Source organism: Drosophila virilis, chromosome 2 (genome assembly GCF_030788295.1).
Source record: "Drosophila virilis strain 15010-1051.87 chromosome 2, Dvir_AGI_RSII-ME, whole genome shotgun sequence".
NCBI lineage: Eukaryota > Metazoa > Arthropoda > Insecta > Diptera > Drosophilidae > Drosophila > Drosophila virilis.
The window spans coordinates 22,071,588-22,084,546 of NC_091544.1; the positions used below are offsets into that span (position 1 = coordinate 22,071,588).

The 12,959-nt window shown below is 40.7% G+C and overlaps 13 protein-coding genes across 13 annotated transcripts; 7 read left to right on the plus strand and 6 right to left on the minus strand.

Moving 5' to 3' along the window:
• Positions 1-101: 101 nt before the first annotated feature.
• Positions 102-563, plus strand: LOC26530672 (histone H2B). The gene has a single exon (XM_032432959.2). It carries the CDS (start codon positions 136-138, stop codon positions 505-507), a length of 372 nt encoding a protein of 123 aa, XP_032288850.1. The 5' UTR covers positions 102-135; the 3' UTR covers positions 508-563.
• A 494-nt stretch (positions 564-1,057) lies between these two features.
• Positions 1,058-1,468, minus strand: LOC116649838 (histone H3). Its single transcript, XM_032432994.2, has one exon. It carries the CDS (start codon positions 1,466-1,468, stop codon positions 1,058-1,060), a length of 411 nt encoding a protein of 136 aa, XP_032288885.2.
• A 298-nt stretch (positions 1,469-1,766) lies between these two features.
• Positions 1,767-2,078, plus strand: LOC116649830 (histone H4). Its single transcript, XM_032432976.2, has one exon. It carries the CDS (start codon positions 1,767-1,769, stop codon positions 2,076-2,078), a length of 312 nt encoding a protein of 103 aa, XP_032288867.1.
• Positions 2,079-2,815: 737 nt separating this feature from the next.
• LOC6630084 (histone H2A) lies at positions 2,816-3,318 on the minus strand. Its single transcript, XM_002053058.4, has one exon. The coding sequence runs from the start codon at positions 3,264-3,266 to the stop codon at positions 2,892-2,894; it is 375 nt and encodes a 124-aa protein (XP_002053094.1). The 5' UTR covers positions 3,267-3,318; the 3' UTR covers positions 2,816-2,891.
• A 165-nt stretch (positions 3,319-3,483) lies between these two features.
• LOC116649820 (histone H2B) lies at positions 3,484-3,936 on the plus strand. Its single transcript, XM_032432962.2, has one exon. It carries the CDS (start codon positions 3,509-3,511, stop codon positions 3,878-3,880), a length of 372 nt encoding a protein of 123 aa, XP_032288853.1. The 5' UTR covers positions 3,484-3,508; the 3' UTR covers positions 3,881-3,936.
• Positions 3,937-4,420: 484 nt separating this feature from the next.
• On the minus strand, positions 4,421-4,831 carry LOC138910987 (histone H3). The gene has a single exon (XM_070207589.1). The coding sequence runs from the start codon at positions 4,829-4,831 to the stop codon at positions 4,421-4,423; it is 411 nt and encodes a 136-aa protein (XP_070063690.1).
• A 298-nt stretch (positions 4,832-5,129) lies between these two features.
• Positions 5,130-5,441, plus strand: LOC6630081 (histone H4). The gene has a single exon (XM_032432980.2). It carries the CDS (start codon positions 5,130-5,132, stop codon positions 5,439-5,441), a length of 312 nt encoding a protein of 103 aa, XP_032288871.1.
• Positions 5,442-8,236: 2,795 nt separating this feature from the next.
• On the minus strand, positions 8,237-8,611 carry LOC6637312 (histone H2A). Its single transcript, XM_002060521.4, has one exon. It carries the CDS (start codon positions 8,609-8,611, stop codon positions 8,237-8,239), a length of 375 nt encoding a protein of 124 aa, XP_002060557.1.
• A 245-nt stretch (positions 8,612-8,856) lies between these two features.
• Positions 8,857-9,228, plus strand: LOC116649819 (histone H2B). Its single transcript, XM_032432961.2, has one exon. It carries the CDS (start codon positions 8,857-8,859, stop codon positions 9,226-9,228), a length of 372 nt encoding a protein of 123 aa, XP_032288852.1.
• Positions 9,229-9,776: 548 nt separating this feature from the next.
• Positions 9,777-10,187, minus strand: LOC116649839 (histone H3). The gene has a single exon (XM_032432995.2). It carries the CDS (start codon positions 10,185-10,187, stop codon positions 9,777-9,779), a length of 411 nt encoding a protein of 136 aa, XP_032288886.2.
• A 298-nt stretch (positions 10,188-10,485) lies between these two features.
• LOC116649829 (histone H4) lies at positions 10,486-10,797 on the plus strand. The gene has a single exon (XM_032432975.2). It carries the CDS (start codon positions 10,486-10,488, stop codon positions 10,795-10,797), a length of 312 nt encoding a protein of 103 aa, XP_032288866.1.
• Positions 10,798-11,610: 813 nt separating this feature from the next.
• On the minus strand, positions 11,611-11,985 carry LOC6637262 (histone H2A). Its single transcript, XM_032432937.2, has one exon. The coding sequence runs from the start codon at positions 11,983-11,985 to the stop codon at positions 11,611-11,613; it is 375 nt and encodes a 124-aa protein (XP_032288828.1).
• A 245-nt stretch (positions 11,986-12,230) lies between these two features.
• Positions 12,231-12,602, plus strand: LOC26530712 (histone H2B). Its single transcript, XM_032432982.2, has one exon. The coding sequence runs from the start codon at positions 12,231-12,233 to the stop codon at positions 12,600-12,602; it is 372 nt and encodes a 123-aa protein (XP_032288873.1).
• The last annotated feature ends 357 nt before the right edge of the window (positions 12,603-12,959 follow it).

The window sequence follows — 12,959 nt, forward strand, 5'->3', positions numbered from 1 at the left end:
TTCAGCTTAGGGTTGCTAGTTGAACGTGATATAAACATGAAAGCGTCGCTCGAAAAATAGTATAAATGCTAAGCAACTGTAGGGTGCCTGTCAAACATTTGTGGAGTGAATTAAAGTGAACGTTTGTGAATAATAATGCCGCCGAAAACAAGTGGGAAGGCAGCCAAAAAGGCTGGTAAGGCTCAGAAAAACATTACCAAGAATGACAAGAAGAAGAAGCGCAAGAGGAAGGAAAGCTACGCTATCTACATTTACAAAGTGCTCAAGCAGGTCCACCCTGACACCGGCATTTCGTCAAAGGCGATGAGCATAATGAACAGCTTTGTTAACGACATTTTCGAGCGTATTGCTGCCGAGGCCTCCCGTTTGGCTCACTACAACAAACGCTCGACTATTACCAGTCGGGAAATCCAAACCGCAGTACGTCTTTTGCTGCCCGGCGAATTGGCCAAGCACGCTGTCAGTGAGGGAACAAAAGCAGTTACAAAGTACACCAGCTCCAAGTAAAATTCAGCTAGATGTGCATTGTACGGGAAGCAAACAAAAGCAAAAGGCCCTTTTCAGGGCCACAAATCTCTTTTTCAAGGAATTAAAAATATTTTTAAATATCAGAATATTGTCCATATATAGATACATATTTCAGAAAATTAACATAGTAATCAAACAGTCGTCATCCTTATGAAATAAAAAAGATAACTAAATATCTGTTGGCTACAGCAGTGGATCAGTATTCCATACTATCCCGACTAGTAATATTTTTTGCAAATATCCAATAGCTCTTTTTTGCTATTCTAGCTGAAAATGTCTCAATAGGCAAACGCGTACAGTTTTTTTCGAGCATGATACTGCAAGTGAAATTCGGTGAGATAGAAAATATGTAATTTGTTTTTAGATTATTCCTATCACAGTGTTGTCTTTTTTGGTATGATGGACAGATTTTTGTACATTAAATTCAAGATGTATATAGGAAAATATCAATCTCTTTGTTTAAAATATTTTGTGGTCCTGAAAAGGACCGATTTTTTTTTTATATTTATGTATTAGAGACGAGGTAGACTTAAGCGCGCTCCCCACGAATACGTCTGGCCAGTTGAATGTCCTTGGGCATGATGGTGACACGCTTAGCGTGGATAGCACACAAATTTGTATCTTCGAATAGGCCAACTAGATAGGCTTCGCTAGCTTCCTGCAAGGCCATCACAGCCGAGCTCTGGAAACGTAAGTCGGTCTTGAAGTCTTGAGCAATTTCGCGTACTAAACGCTGGAACGGCAACTTGCGAATAAGCAGTTCTGTGCTCTTCTGGTAGCGACGAATTTCACGCAGGGCAACAGTGCCTGGCCTATAGCGATGAGGTTTCTTCACACCACCAGTTGCTGGAGCACTTTTACGTGCTGCCTTAGTAGCTAACTGTTTCCGAGGGGCCTTTCCTCCAGTTGATTTACGAGCAGTTTGCTTAGTACGAGCCATCTTTCTTTCACAATTCCAACTTCACACTGTCACTGTTAAAAACACAATAATCGTGCGTCTCGTTTGTGTATCGCTTATATAGAAAATGAGTGATAAGTTAGAAAGAGATCGATATATTCGCTGTTCGTCGTTTTGCCGAATATGTTACGAGGGTAGTGTGTGAGCGAGATGGAAATATTCTTGTACTCTTTCGAGTTTTGGATATTTTTGGTATAAATATAAGCGCTGCCCGAAGAGCTAGCATTAGTACCTCAGTGACATTCGTGTTGTTAAGTTAAATAAAAATATAAAGTGAAGAATGACTGGTCGTGGTAAAGGTGGCAAAGGCTTGGGTAAAGGCGGCGCCAAACGTCATCGCAAAGTGTTGCGTGATAATATCCAGGGCATCACGAAACCAGCTATCCGGCGTTTAGCTCGTCGTGGTGGCGTAAAACGTATTTCTGGTCTTATTTATGAGGAAACTCGTGGTGTTCTAAAAGTTTTCTTGGAAAATGTTATCCGTGATGCGGTCACATACACCGAACACGCTAAGAGGAAGACAGTCACAGCCATGGATGTCGTATATGCGCTGAAAAGACAAGGCCGTACCCTGTACGGTTTTGGCGGTTAAAAAGAAAATGTAGAATTTATGTTGACACAATCGGTCCTTTTCAGGACCACCAATCCATTTTATTAAAAGAGATCAAAAACATTTAATTCAATTTAAATCAACCAGAATCACCGATCTTCGTTTGTTTGACATATTTTGTGCTTGTTTTGAATCTATCACAAACGTAAGACAATATTGCACAAATTTATTGACTAGCACACGATGACTGTACTTTTGACCTCTAGGATGTACCTTATATTATTGAATCGATTTTTGTTACCTTAGTGAATAAAAAGATAATCTCTTTTTTAACATTTTGGGTTGTCCTGAAAAGGACGCTTGGTTTCGACTATTTACAAATGTATACGCTGTGTTTTTTTTAGTTTAGTGAACCATCAAATTATGCCTTCTTTTCAGTCTTCTTGGGCAACAGAACTGCTTGGATTTTGGGTAAAACACCGCCCTGGGCAATGGTCAAGCTGTCAAACGTTTCTTCATCTAAGAATAAACTTCTCCCGACACTGCTCCAGCAATCGACCAGAATCACGGATCTTCGTTTGTTTCACATATTTTGTGCTTGTTTCTTAACTATCACCAACGTAAGACAACCGCATTCGATATGAAAATATTGCACATTTTTATTGACTAGTCGATGACTGTACTTTTGAGCTCTGACAAGCAAGTACTTTGTATTATTGAGTCGATTTCGGATACCTTATTGAATGAAAATATAATCTCTTTTTTAACATTTTTGGTCGTCCTGAAAAGGACGGTTGGTTTCGACTATTTACAAATGTATACGCTGTCTTTTTTTTAGTTTAGTGAACTATCAAATTATGCCTTCTTTTCAGTCTTCTTGGGCAACAGAACTGCTTGGATGTTGGGCAAAACACCGCCCTGGGCAATGGTGACGCCCGAAAGCAGTTTGTTTAACTCCTCATCGTTACGAATGGCCAATTGCAAATGGCGAGGGATAATTCTAGTTTTCTTGTTGTCGCGTGCAGCATTGCCAGCCAACTCCAAAACTTCAGCGGCCAAATATTCCATAACGGCAGCCAAGTAAACAGGAGCACCGGCACCAACACGTTCAGCATAGTTGCCCTTACGAAGGAGGCGGTGAATACGACCAACGGGAAACTGAAGACCAGCACGGTTAGAACGCGACTTTGCCTTTCCCTTCACTTTTCCACCTTTACCGCGACCAGACATTTTCTTATTTTCTTTATTTCACTGTTTCACTGCTAGCACACAAATATCGAAAGTTTCTGAGATCTACCCACATGACCACTATATTTATACTTTTTTCAACTACCTTCTTCTTCAGCTTAGGGTTGCTAGTTGAACGGGCTGTTAACATGAAAGCGTCGTTCGAAAAAAGTATAAATGCTAAGCTACTTTGGGGTGTGTCAAACATTTGTGAAGTGAATTAAAGTGAACGTTTGTGAATAATAATGCCGCCGAAAACAAGTGGGAAGGCAGCCAAAAAGGCTGGTAAGGCTCAGAAAAACATTACCAAGAATGACAAGAAGAAGAAGCGCAAGAGGAAGGAAAGCTACGCTATCTACATTTACAAAGTGCTCAAGCAGGTCCACCCTGACACCGGCATTTCGTCAAAGGCGATGAGCATAATGAACAGCTTTGTTAACGACATTTTCGAGCGTATTGCTGCCGAGGCCTCCCGTTTGGCTCACTACAACAAACGCTCGACTATTACCAGTCGGGAAATCCAAACCGCAGTACGTCTTTTGCTGCCCGGCGAATTGGCCAAGCACGCTGTCAGTGAGGGAACAAAAGCAGTTACAAAGTACACCAGCTCCAAGTAAAATTCAGCTAGATGTGCATTGTACGGGAAGCAAACAAAAGCAAAAGGCCCTTTTCAGGGCCACAAATCTCTTTTTCAAGGAATTAAAAATATTTTTAAATATCAGAATATTGTCCATATATAGATACATATTTCAGAAAATTAACATAGTAATCAAACAGTCGTCATCCTTATGAAATAAAAAAGATCTGTTGGCTACAGCAGTGGATCAGTATTCCATACTATCCCGACTAGTAATATTTTTTGCAAATATCCAATAGCTCTTTTTTGCTATTCTAGCTGAAAATGTCTCAATAGGCAAACGCGTACAGTTTTTTTCGAGCATGATACTGCAAGTGAAATTCGGTGAGATAGAAAATATGTAATTTGTTTTTAGATTATTCCTATCACAGTGTTGTCTTTTTTGGTATGATGGACAGATTTTTGTACATTAAATTCAAGATGTATATAGGAAAATATCAATCTCTTTGTTTAAAATATTTTGTGGTCCTGAAAAGGACCGATTTTTTGTTTATATTTATGTATTAGAGACGAGGTAGACTTAAGCGCGCTCCCCACGAATACGTCTGGCCAGTTGAATGTCCTTGGGCATGATGGTGACACGCTTAGCGTGGATAGCACACAAATTTGTATCTTCGAATAGGCCAACTAGATAGGCTTCGCTAGCTTCCTGCAAGGCCATCACAGCCGAGCTCTGGAAACGTAGGTCGGTCTTGAAGTCTTGAGCAATTTCGCGTACTAAACGCTGGAACGGCAACTTGCGAATAAGCAGTTCTGTGCTCTTCTGGTAGCGACGAATTTCACGCAGGGCAACAGTGCCTGGCCTATAGCGATGAGGTTTCTTCACACCACCAGTTGCTGGAGCACTTTTACGTGCTGCCTTAGTAGCTAACTGTTTCCGAGGAGCCTTTCCTCCAGTTGATTTACGAGCAGTCTGCTTAGTACGAGCCATCTTTCTTTCACAATTCTAACTTCACACTGTCACTGTTAAAAACACAATAATCGTGCGTCTCGTTTGTGTATCGCTTATATAGAAAATGAGTGATAAGTTAGAAAGAGATCGATATATTCGCCGTTCGCTGTTTTGTCGAATATGTTACAAGGGTAGTATGTGAGCGAGATGGAAATATGTTTTCACTCGCTCGTCTTTTTGATTTTTTGGTATAAATATAAGCGCTGCCCGAAGAGCTAGCATTAGTATCTCTGTGACATTCGTGGTGTAAAGTGAAGTAAAAAAAAGAAAGTGAAAAATGACTGGTCGTGGTAAAGGTGGCAAAGGCTTGGGTAAAGGAGGCGCAAAACGTCATCGCAAAGTGTTGCGTGATAATATCCAGGGCATCACGAAACCAGCTATCCGGCGTTTAGCTCGTCGTGGTGGCGTAAAACGTATTTCTGGTCTTATTTATGAGGAAACTCGCGGTGTTCTAAAGGTTTTCTTGGAGAATGTCATCCGTGATGCGGTCACATACACCGAGCACGCCAAGAGGAAGACAGTCACAGCCATGGATGTTGTTTATGCGCTGAAAAGACAAGGCCGTACCCTGTACGGTTTTGGCGGTTAATAATAAATTATTGAATTTATGTTGACGCAATCGGTCCTTTTCAGGACCACCAATCCGTTTCATTAAGAGATAAAAGATATGTCAAGCTGTCAAGCGTCTCCATCTCAGATTCTGAGATCGACCGTGATCACAGATGTTCGTTTTTTAAACCCTGAACCCATTAAAAATGGACACAAGGGTATATTGTATTTGTGCAAAATCCAAATGTATGTAACAGGCAGAAGGATGCATCTCCGACCCCATAAAGTATATATATTTTTGATCAGCATCAATAGCCGAGTCGATCTAGCCATGTCAGTCTGTCCGTCCGTCCATATTTATGAACGCAAGGATCTCAGAACATATAAGAGCTATAGACTTGAAATTTTAGATGTAGGTGCTCCTAGTGCCTGCGCAGATCGAGTCGTTGCGAAAATGGAAACATTTTCGATGGAGATATGACGTTCCAAAACGACAGAACTCCACGCGGAGATATGACCTTCCAAATCATCACGATTTTTTTCAAAATCGAGGTCGGTGCGAAAATCGAAACTTTTTCGATGGAGATATGACGTTCCAAAACGACATAACTCCGCGCGGATATGATATGACTTTCCAAATCATCACGTTTTTTTTTTTAAATCGAGGTCGGTGCGAAAATCGAAACTTTTTCGATGGAGATATGACGTTCCAAAACGATATAACTCCGCGCGGATATGATATGACCTTCCAAATCATCACGTTTTTTTTCAAAATCGAGGTCGGTGCGAAAATCGAACCTATTTCGATGATTTTTTTTTAATATCTCGGGTAAATAATGTCTGATTTTAAAATGTTATACCTTTTTGAATGCGTACGGATACCTACCATCAATTGGCATTCAAACAAATTAATCATCGATGGGTTGAATAATGGGTCAAATAATGTCCGATTTTGCAATTTCATACCAAATTTGACTCGTAAGGATCAGTTCTATCGATTGTCATCAAAAAAAGGAAATCTAAAATTTTGACCCAAACCGACAAAATGGCAAGGGGTTACATCACGTTTTTTTCAAAATCGAGGTAGGTGCAAAAGTCGAAACTTTTTCGATGATTTTTTTTTGAATATCTCGGGTAATAGCCCCGCGCGGAGATATGACGTTCCAAAACGACACAACTCCACGCGGAGATATGACGTTCCAAAACGACATAACTCCGCGCGGAAATATGACGTTCCAAAACGACATAACTCCCCGCGGATATGATATGACCTTCCAAATCATCACGTTCTTTTTTTTCAAAATCGAGGTCGGTGCGAAAGTCGAAACTTTTTCGATGATTTTTTTTTGAATAACTCGGGTAATAGCCCCGCGCGGAGATATGACGTTCCAAAACGACATAACTCCGCGCGGAGATATGACGTTCCAAAACGACATAACTCCCCGCGGATATGATATGACCTTCCAAATCATCACGTTCTTTTTTTTCAAAATCGAGGTCGGTGCGAAAGTCGAAACTTTTTCAATGATTTTTTTTTGAATATCTCGGGTAATAGCCCCGCGCGGAGATATGACGTTCCAAAACGACATAACTCCGCGCGGAGATATGACGTTCCAAAACGACATAACTCCCCGCGGAGATATGGCCTTCCAAATCATCACGATTTTTTCAAAATCGAGGTCGGTGCGAAAATCGAAACTTTTTCGATGGAGATATGACGTTCCAAAGCGGCATAACTCCCCGCGGATATGATACGACCTTCCAAATCATCACGTTCTTTTTTTTCAAAATCGAGGTCGGTGCGAAAGTCGAAACTTTTTCAATGATTTTTTTTTTAATATCTCGGGTAATAGCCCCGCGCGGAGATATGACGTTCCAAAACGACATAACTCCGCGCGGAGATATGACGTTCCAAAACGACATAACTCCGCGCGGAGATATGGCCTTCCAAATCATCACGATTTTTTCAAAATCGAGGTCGGTGCGAAAATCGAAACTTTTTCGATGGAGATATGACGTTCCAAAGCGACATAACTCCCCGCGGATATGATATGACCTTCCAAATCATCACGTTTTTTTTTTCAAAATCGAGGTCGGGGCGAAAATCGATACTTTTTCGATGATTATACCCTGAGCCCATTAAAAATGGGTATAAAGGTATATTGTATTTGTGCAAAATCCAAATTTATGTAACAGGCAGAAGGAAGCATCTCTGACTCCATAAAGTATATATACTCTTGATCAGCATCAATAGCCGAGTCGATCTAGCCATGTCCGTCTGTCTGTCCGTCCGTCTGTCCGTATGTATGAACGCAAGGATCTCAGAACCTATAAGAGCTAGTGCCCGCGGAGATCGAGTTTGTTTCCGATAATCGATAACTTACTCCGTTTCCAAGCCAATCGATATCCTGTATTTTGGGGAATTTTGGTAAATAATAAGAGCTAGAGTCCCCAAACTTGACATGTAGCTTCGAAAATAGAACATAAATATGCATTTGATGTTGGAAGAAGAGTGTTCAGGGTGTCCTTTAGTCGGGAGCTCCCGACTAGAACCTCTTACTTGTCTTACATATTTATTTTGTGCTTGTTTTTAATCTATCACAAACAAACAACCACCGCATTGGATAAGGCAATATTGCACATTTTTATTGACTAGTACGGTGAATGTACTTTTAAGCTCTAGTTTGTAGTTTGTATTGAATCGATTTCGGATACCTTATTGAATGAAAATATAATCTCTTTTTTAACATTTTTGGTCGTCCTGAAAAGGACGGTTGGTTTCGACTATTTACAAATGTATACGCTGTCTTTTTTTTAGTTTAGTGAACTATCAAATTATGCCTTCTTTTCAGTCTTCTTGGGCAACAGAACTGCTTGGATGTTGGGCAAAACACCGCCCTGGGCAATGGTGACGCCCGAAAGCAGTTTGTTTAACTCCTCATCGTTACGAATGGCCAATTGCAAATGGCGAGGGATAATTCTAGTTTTCTTGTTGTCGCGTGCAGCATTGCCAGCCAACTCCAAAACTTCAGCGGCCAAATATTCCATAACGGCAGCCAAGTAAACAGGAGCACCGGCACCAACACGTTCAGCATAGTTGCCCTTACGAAGGAGGCGGTGAATACGACCAACGGGAAACTGAAGACCAGCACGGTTAGAACGCGACTTTGCCTTTCCCTTCACTTTTCCACCTTTACCGCGACCAGACATTTTCTTATTTTCTTTATTTCACTGTTTCACTGCTAGCACACAAATATCGAAAGTTTCTGAGATCTACCCACATGACCACTATATTTATACTTTTTTCAACTACCTTCTTCTTCAGCTTAGGGTTGCTAGTTGAACGTGATATAAACATGAAAGCGTCGCTCGAAAAATAGTATAAATGCTAAGCAACTGTAGGGTGCCTGTCAAACATTTGTGGAGTGAATTAAAGTGAACGTTTGTGAATAATAATGCCGCCGAAAACAAGTGGGAAGGCAGCCAAAAAGGCTGGTAAGGCTCAGAAAAACATTACCAAGAATGACAAGAAGAAGAAGCGCAAGAGGAAGGAAAGCTACGCTATCTACATTTACAAAGTGCTCAAGCAGGTCCACCCTGACACCGGCATTTCGTCAAAGGCGATGAGCATAATGAACAGCTTTGTTAACGACATTTTCGAGCGTATTGCTGCCGAGGCCTCCCGTTTGGCTCACTACAACAAACGCTCGACTATTACCAGTCGGGAAATCCAAACCGCAGTACGTCTTTTGCTGCCCGGCGAATTGGCCAAGCACGCTGTCAGTGAGGGAACAAAAGCAGTTACAAAGTACACCAGCTCCAAGTAAAATTCAGCTAGATGTGCATTGTACGGGAAGCAAACAAAAGCAAAAGGCCCTTTTCAGGGCCACAAATCTCTTTTTCAAGGAATTAAAAATATTTTTAAATATCAGAATATTGTCCATATAGATACATATTTCAGAAAATTAACATAGTAATCAAACAGTCGTCATCCTTATGAAATAAAAAAGATAACTAAATATCTGTTGGCTACAGCAGTGGATCAGTATTCCATACTATCCCGACTAGTAATATTTTTTGCAAATATCCAATAGCTCTTTTTTGCTATTCTAGCTGAAAATGTCTCAATAGGCAAACGCGTACAGTTTTTTTCGAGCATGATACTGCAAGTGAAATTCGGTGAGATAGAAAATATGTAATTTGTTTTTAGATTATTCCTATCACAGTGTTGTCTTTTTTGGTATGATGGACAGATTTTTGTACATTAAATTCAAGATGTATATAGGAAAATATCAATCTCTTTGTTTAAAATATTTTGTGGTCCTGAAAAGGACCGATTTTTTTTTTATATTTATGTATTAGAGACGAGGTAGACTTAAGCGCGCTCCCCACGAATACGTCTGGCCAGTTGAATGTCCTTGGGCATGATGGTGACACGCTTAGCGTGGATAGCACACAAATTTGTATCTTCGAATAGGCCAACTAGATAGGCTTCGCTAGCTTCCTGCAAGGCCATCACAGCCGAGCTCTGGAAACGTAAGTCGGTCTTGAAGTCTTGAGCAATTTCGCGTACTAAACGCTGGAACGGCAACTTGCGAATAAGCAGTTCTGTGCTCTTCTGGTAGCGACGAATTTCACGCAGGGCAACAGTGCCTGGCCTATAGCGATGAGGTTTCTTCACACCACCAGTTGCTGGAGCACTTTTACGTGCTGCCTTAGTAGCTAACTGTTTCCGAGGGGCCTTTCCTCCAGTTGATTTACGAGCAGTTTGCTTAGTACGAGCCATCTTTCTTTCACAATTCCAACTTCACACTGTCACTGTTAAAAACACAATAATCGTGCGTCTCGTTTGTGTATCGCTTATATAGAAAATGAGTGATAAGTTAGAAAGAGATCGATATATTCGCTGTTCGTCGTTTTGCCGAATATGTTACGAGGGTAGTGTGTGAGCGAGATGGAAATATTCTTGTACTCTTTCGAGTTTTGGATATTTTTGGTATAAATATAAGCGCTGCCCGAAGAGCTAGCATTAGTACCTCAGTGACATTCGTGTTGTTAAGTTAAATAAAAATATAAAGTGAAGAATGACTGGTCGTGGTAAAGGTGGCAAAGGCTTGGGTAAAGGCGGCGCCAAACGTCATCGCAAAGTGTTGCGTGATAATATCCAGGGCATCACGAAACCAGCTATCCGGCGTTTAGCTCGTCGTGGTGGCGTAAAACGTATTTCTGGTCTTATTTATGAGGAAACTCGTGGTGTTCTAAAAGTTTTCTTGGAAAATGTTATCCGTGATGCGGTCACATACACCGAACACGCTAAGAGGAAGACAGTCACAGCCATGGATGTCGTATATGCGCTGAAAAGACAAGGCCGTACCCTGTACGGTTTTGGCGGTTAAAAAGAAAATGTAGAATTTATGTTGACACAATCGGTCCTTTTCAGGACCACCAATCCATTTTATTAAAAGAGATCAAAAACATTTAATTCAATTTAAATCAACCAGAATCACCGATCTTCGTTTGTTTGACATATTTTGTGCTTGTTTTGAATCTATCACAAACGTAAGACAATATTGCACAAATTTATTGACTAGCACACGATGACTGTACTTTTGACCTCTAGGATGTACCTTATATTATTGAATCGATTTTTGTTACCTTAGTGAATAAAAAGATAATCTCTTTTTTAACATTTTGGGTTGTCCTGAAAAGGACGCTTGGTTTCGACTATTTACAAATGTATACGCTGTGTTTTTTTTAGTTTAGTGAACCATCAAATTATGCCTTCTTTTCAGTCTTCTTGGGCAACAGAACTGCTTGGATTTTGGGTAAAACACCGCCCTGGGCAATGGTCAAGCTGTCAAACGTTTCTTCATCTAAGAATAAACTTCTCCCGACACTGCTCCAGCAATCGACCAGAATCACGGATCTTCGTTTGTTTCACATATTTTGTGCTTGTTTCTTAACTATCACCAACGTAAGACAACCGCATTCGATATGAAAATATTGCACATTTTTATTGACTAGTCGATGACTGTACTTTTGAGCTCTGACAAGCAAGTACTTTGTATTATTGAGTCGATTTCGGATACCTTATTGAATGAAAATATAATCTCTTTTTTAACATTTTTGGTCGTCCTGAAAAGGACGGTTGGTTTCGACTATTTACAAATGTATACGCTGTCTTTTTTTTAGTTTAGTGAACTATCAAATTATGCCTTCTTTTCAGTCTTCTTGGGCAACAGAACTGCTTGGATGTTGGGCAAAACACCGCCCTGGGCAATGGTGACGCCCGAAAGCAGTTTGTTTAACTCCTCATCGTTACGAATGGCCAATTGCAAATGGCGAGGGATAATTCTAGTTTTCTTGTTGTCGCGTGCAGCATTGCCAGCCAACTCCAAAACTTCAGCGGCCAAATATTCCATAACGGCAGCCAAGTAAACAGGAGCACCGGCACCAACACGTTCAGCATAGTTGCCCTTACGAAGGAGGCGGTGAATACGACCAACGGGAAACTGAAGACCAGCACGGTTAGAACGCGACTTTGCCTTTCCCTTCACTTTTCCACCTTTACCGCGACCAGACATTTTCTTATTTTCTTTATTTCACTGTTTCACTGCTAGCACACAAATATCGAAAGTTTCTGAGATCTACCCACATGACCACTATATTTATACTTTTTTCAACTACCTTCTTCTTCAGCTTAGGGTTGCTAGTTGAACGTGATATAAACATGAAAGCGTCGCTCGAAAAATAGTATAAATGCTAAGCAACTGTAGGGTGCCTGTCAAACATTTGTGGAGTGAATTAAAGTGAACGTTTGTGAATAATAATGCCGCCGAAAACAAGTGGGAAGGCAGCCAAAAAGGCTGGTAAGGCTCAGAAAAACATTACCAAGAATGACAAGAAGAAGAAGCGCAAGAGGAAGGAAAGCTACGCTATCTACATTTACAAAGTGCTCAAGCAGGTCCACCCTGACACCGGCATTTCGTCAAAGGCGATGAGCATAATGAACAGCTTTGTTAACGACATTTTCGAGCGTATTGCTGCCGAGGCCTCCCGTTTGGCTCACTACAACAAACGCTCGACTATTACCAGTCGGGAAATCCAAACCGCAGTACGTCTTTTGCTGCCCGGCGAATTGGCCAAGCACGCTGTCAGTGAGGGAACAAAAGCAGTTACAAAGTACACCAGCTCCAAGTAAAATTCAGCTAGATGTGCATTGTACGGGAAGCAAACAAAAGCAAAAGGCCCTTTTCAGGGCCACAAATCTCTTTTTCAAGGAATTAAAAATATTTTTAAATATCAGAATATTGTCCATATATAGATACATATTTCAGAAAATTAACATAGTAATCAAACAGTCGTCATCCTTATGAAATAAAAAAGATAACTAAATATCTGTTGGCTACAGCAGTGGATCAGTATTCCATACTATCCCGACTAGTAATATTTTTTGCAAATATCCAATAGCTCTTTTTTGCTATTCTAGCTGAAAATGTCTCAATAGGCAAACGCGTACAGTTTTTTTCGAGCATGATACTGCAAGTGAAATTCGGTG

Coding starts and splice junctions, on each gene's coding strand:
- LOC26530672 (XM_032432959.2), top strand. CDS start 136: ATGCCGCCGAAAACAAGTGGGAAGGCAGCCAAAAAGGCTGGTAAGGCT.
- LOC116649838 (XM_032432994.2), bottom strand. CDS start 1,468: ATGGCTCGTACTAAGCAAACTGCTCGTAAATCAACTGGAGGAAAGGCC.
- LOC116649830 (XM_032432976.2), top strand. CDS start 1,767: ATGACTGGTCGTGGTAAAGGTGGCAAAGGCTTGGGTAAAGGCGGCGCC.
- LOC6630084 (XM_002053058.4), bottom strand. CDS start 3,266: ATGTCTGGTCGCGGTAAAGGTGGAAAAGTGAAGGGAAAGGCAAAGTCG.
- LOC116649820 (XM_032432962.2), top strand. CDS start 3,509: ATGCCGCCGAAAACAAGTGGGAAGGCAGCCAAAAAGGCTGGTAAGGCT.
- LOC138910987 (XM_070207589.1), bottom strand. CDS start 4,831: ATGGCTCGTACTAAGCAGACTGCTCGTAAATCAACTGGAGGAAAGGCT.
- LOC6630081 (XM_032432980.2), top strand. CDS start 5,130: ATGACTGGTCGTGGTAAAGGTGGCAAAGGCTTGGGTAAAGGAGGCGCA.
- LOC6637312 (XM_002060521.4), bottom strand. CDS start 8,611: ATGTCTGGTCGCGGTAAAGGTGGAAAAGTGAAGGGAAAGGCAAAGTCG.
- LOC116649819 (XM_032432961.2), top strand. CDS start 8,857: ATGCCGCCGAAAACAAGTGGGAAGGCAGCCAAAAAGGCTGGTAAGGCT.
- LOC116649839 (XM_032432995.2), bottom strand. CDS start 10,187: ATGGCTCGTACTAAGCAAACTGCTCGTAAATCAACTGGAGGAAAGGCC.
- LOC116649829 (XM_032432975.2), top strand. CDS start 10,486: ATGACTGGTCGTGGTAAAGGTGGCAAAGGCTTGGGTAAAGGCGGCGCC.
- LOC6637262 (XM_032432937.2), bottom strand. CDS start 11,985: ATGTCTGGTCGCGGTAAAGGTGGAAAAGTGAAGGGAAAGGCAAAGTCG.
- LOC26530712 (XM_032432982.2), top strand. CDS start 12,231: ATGCCGCCGAAAACAAGTGGGAAGGCAGCCAAAAAGGCTGGTAAGGCT.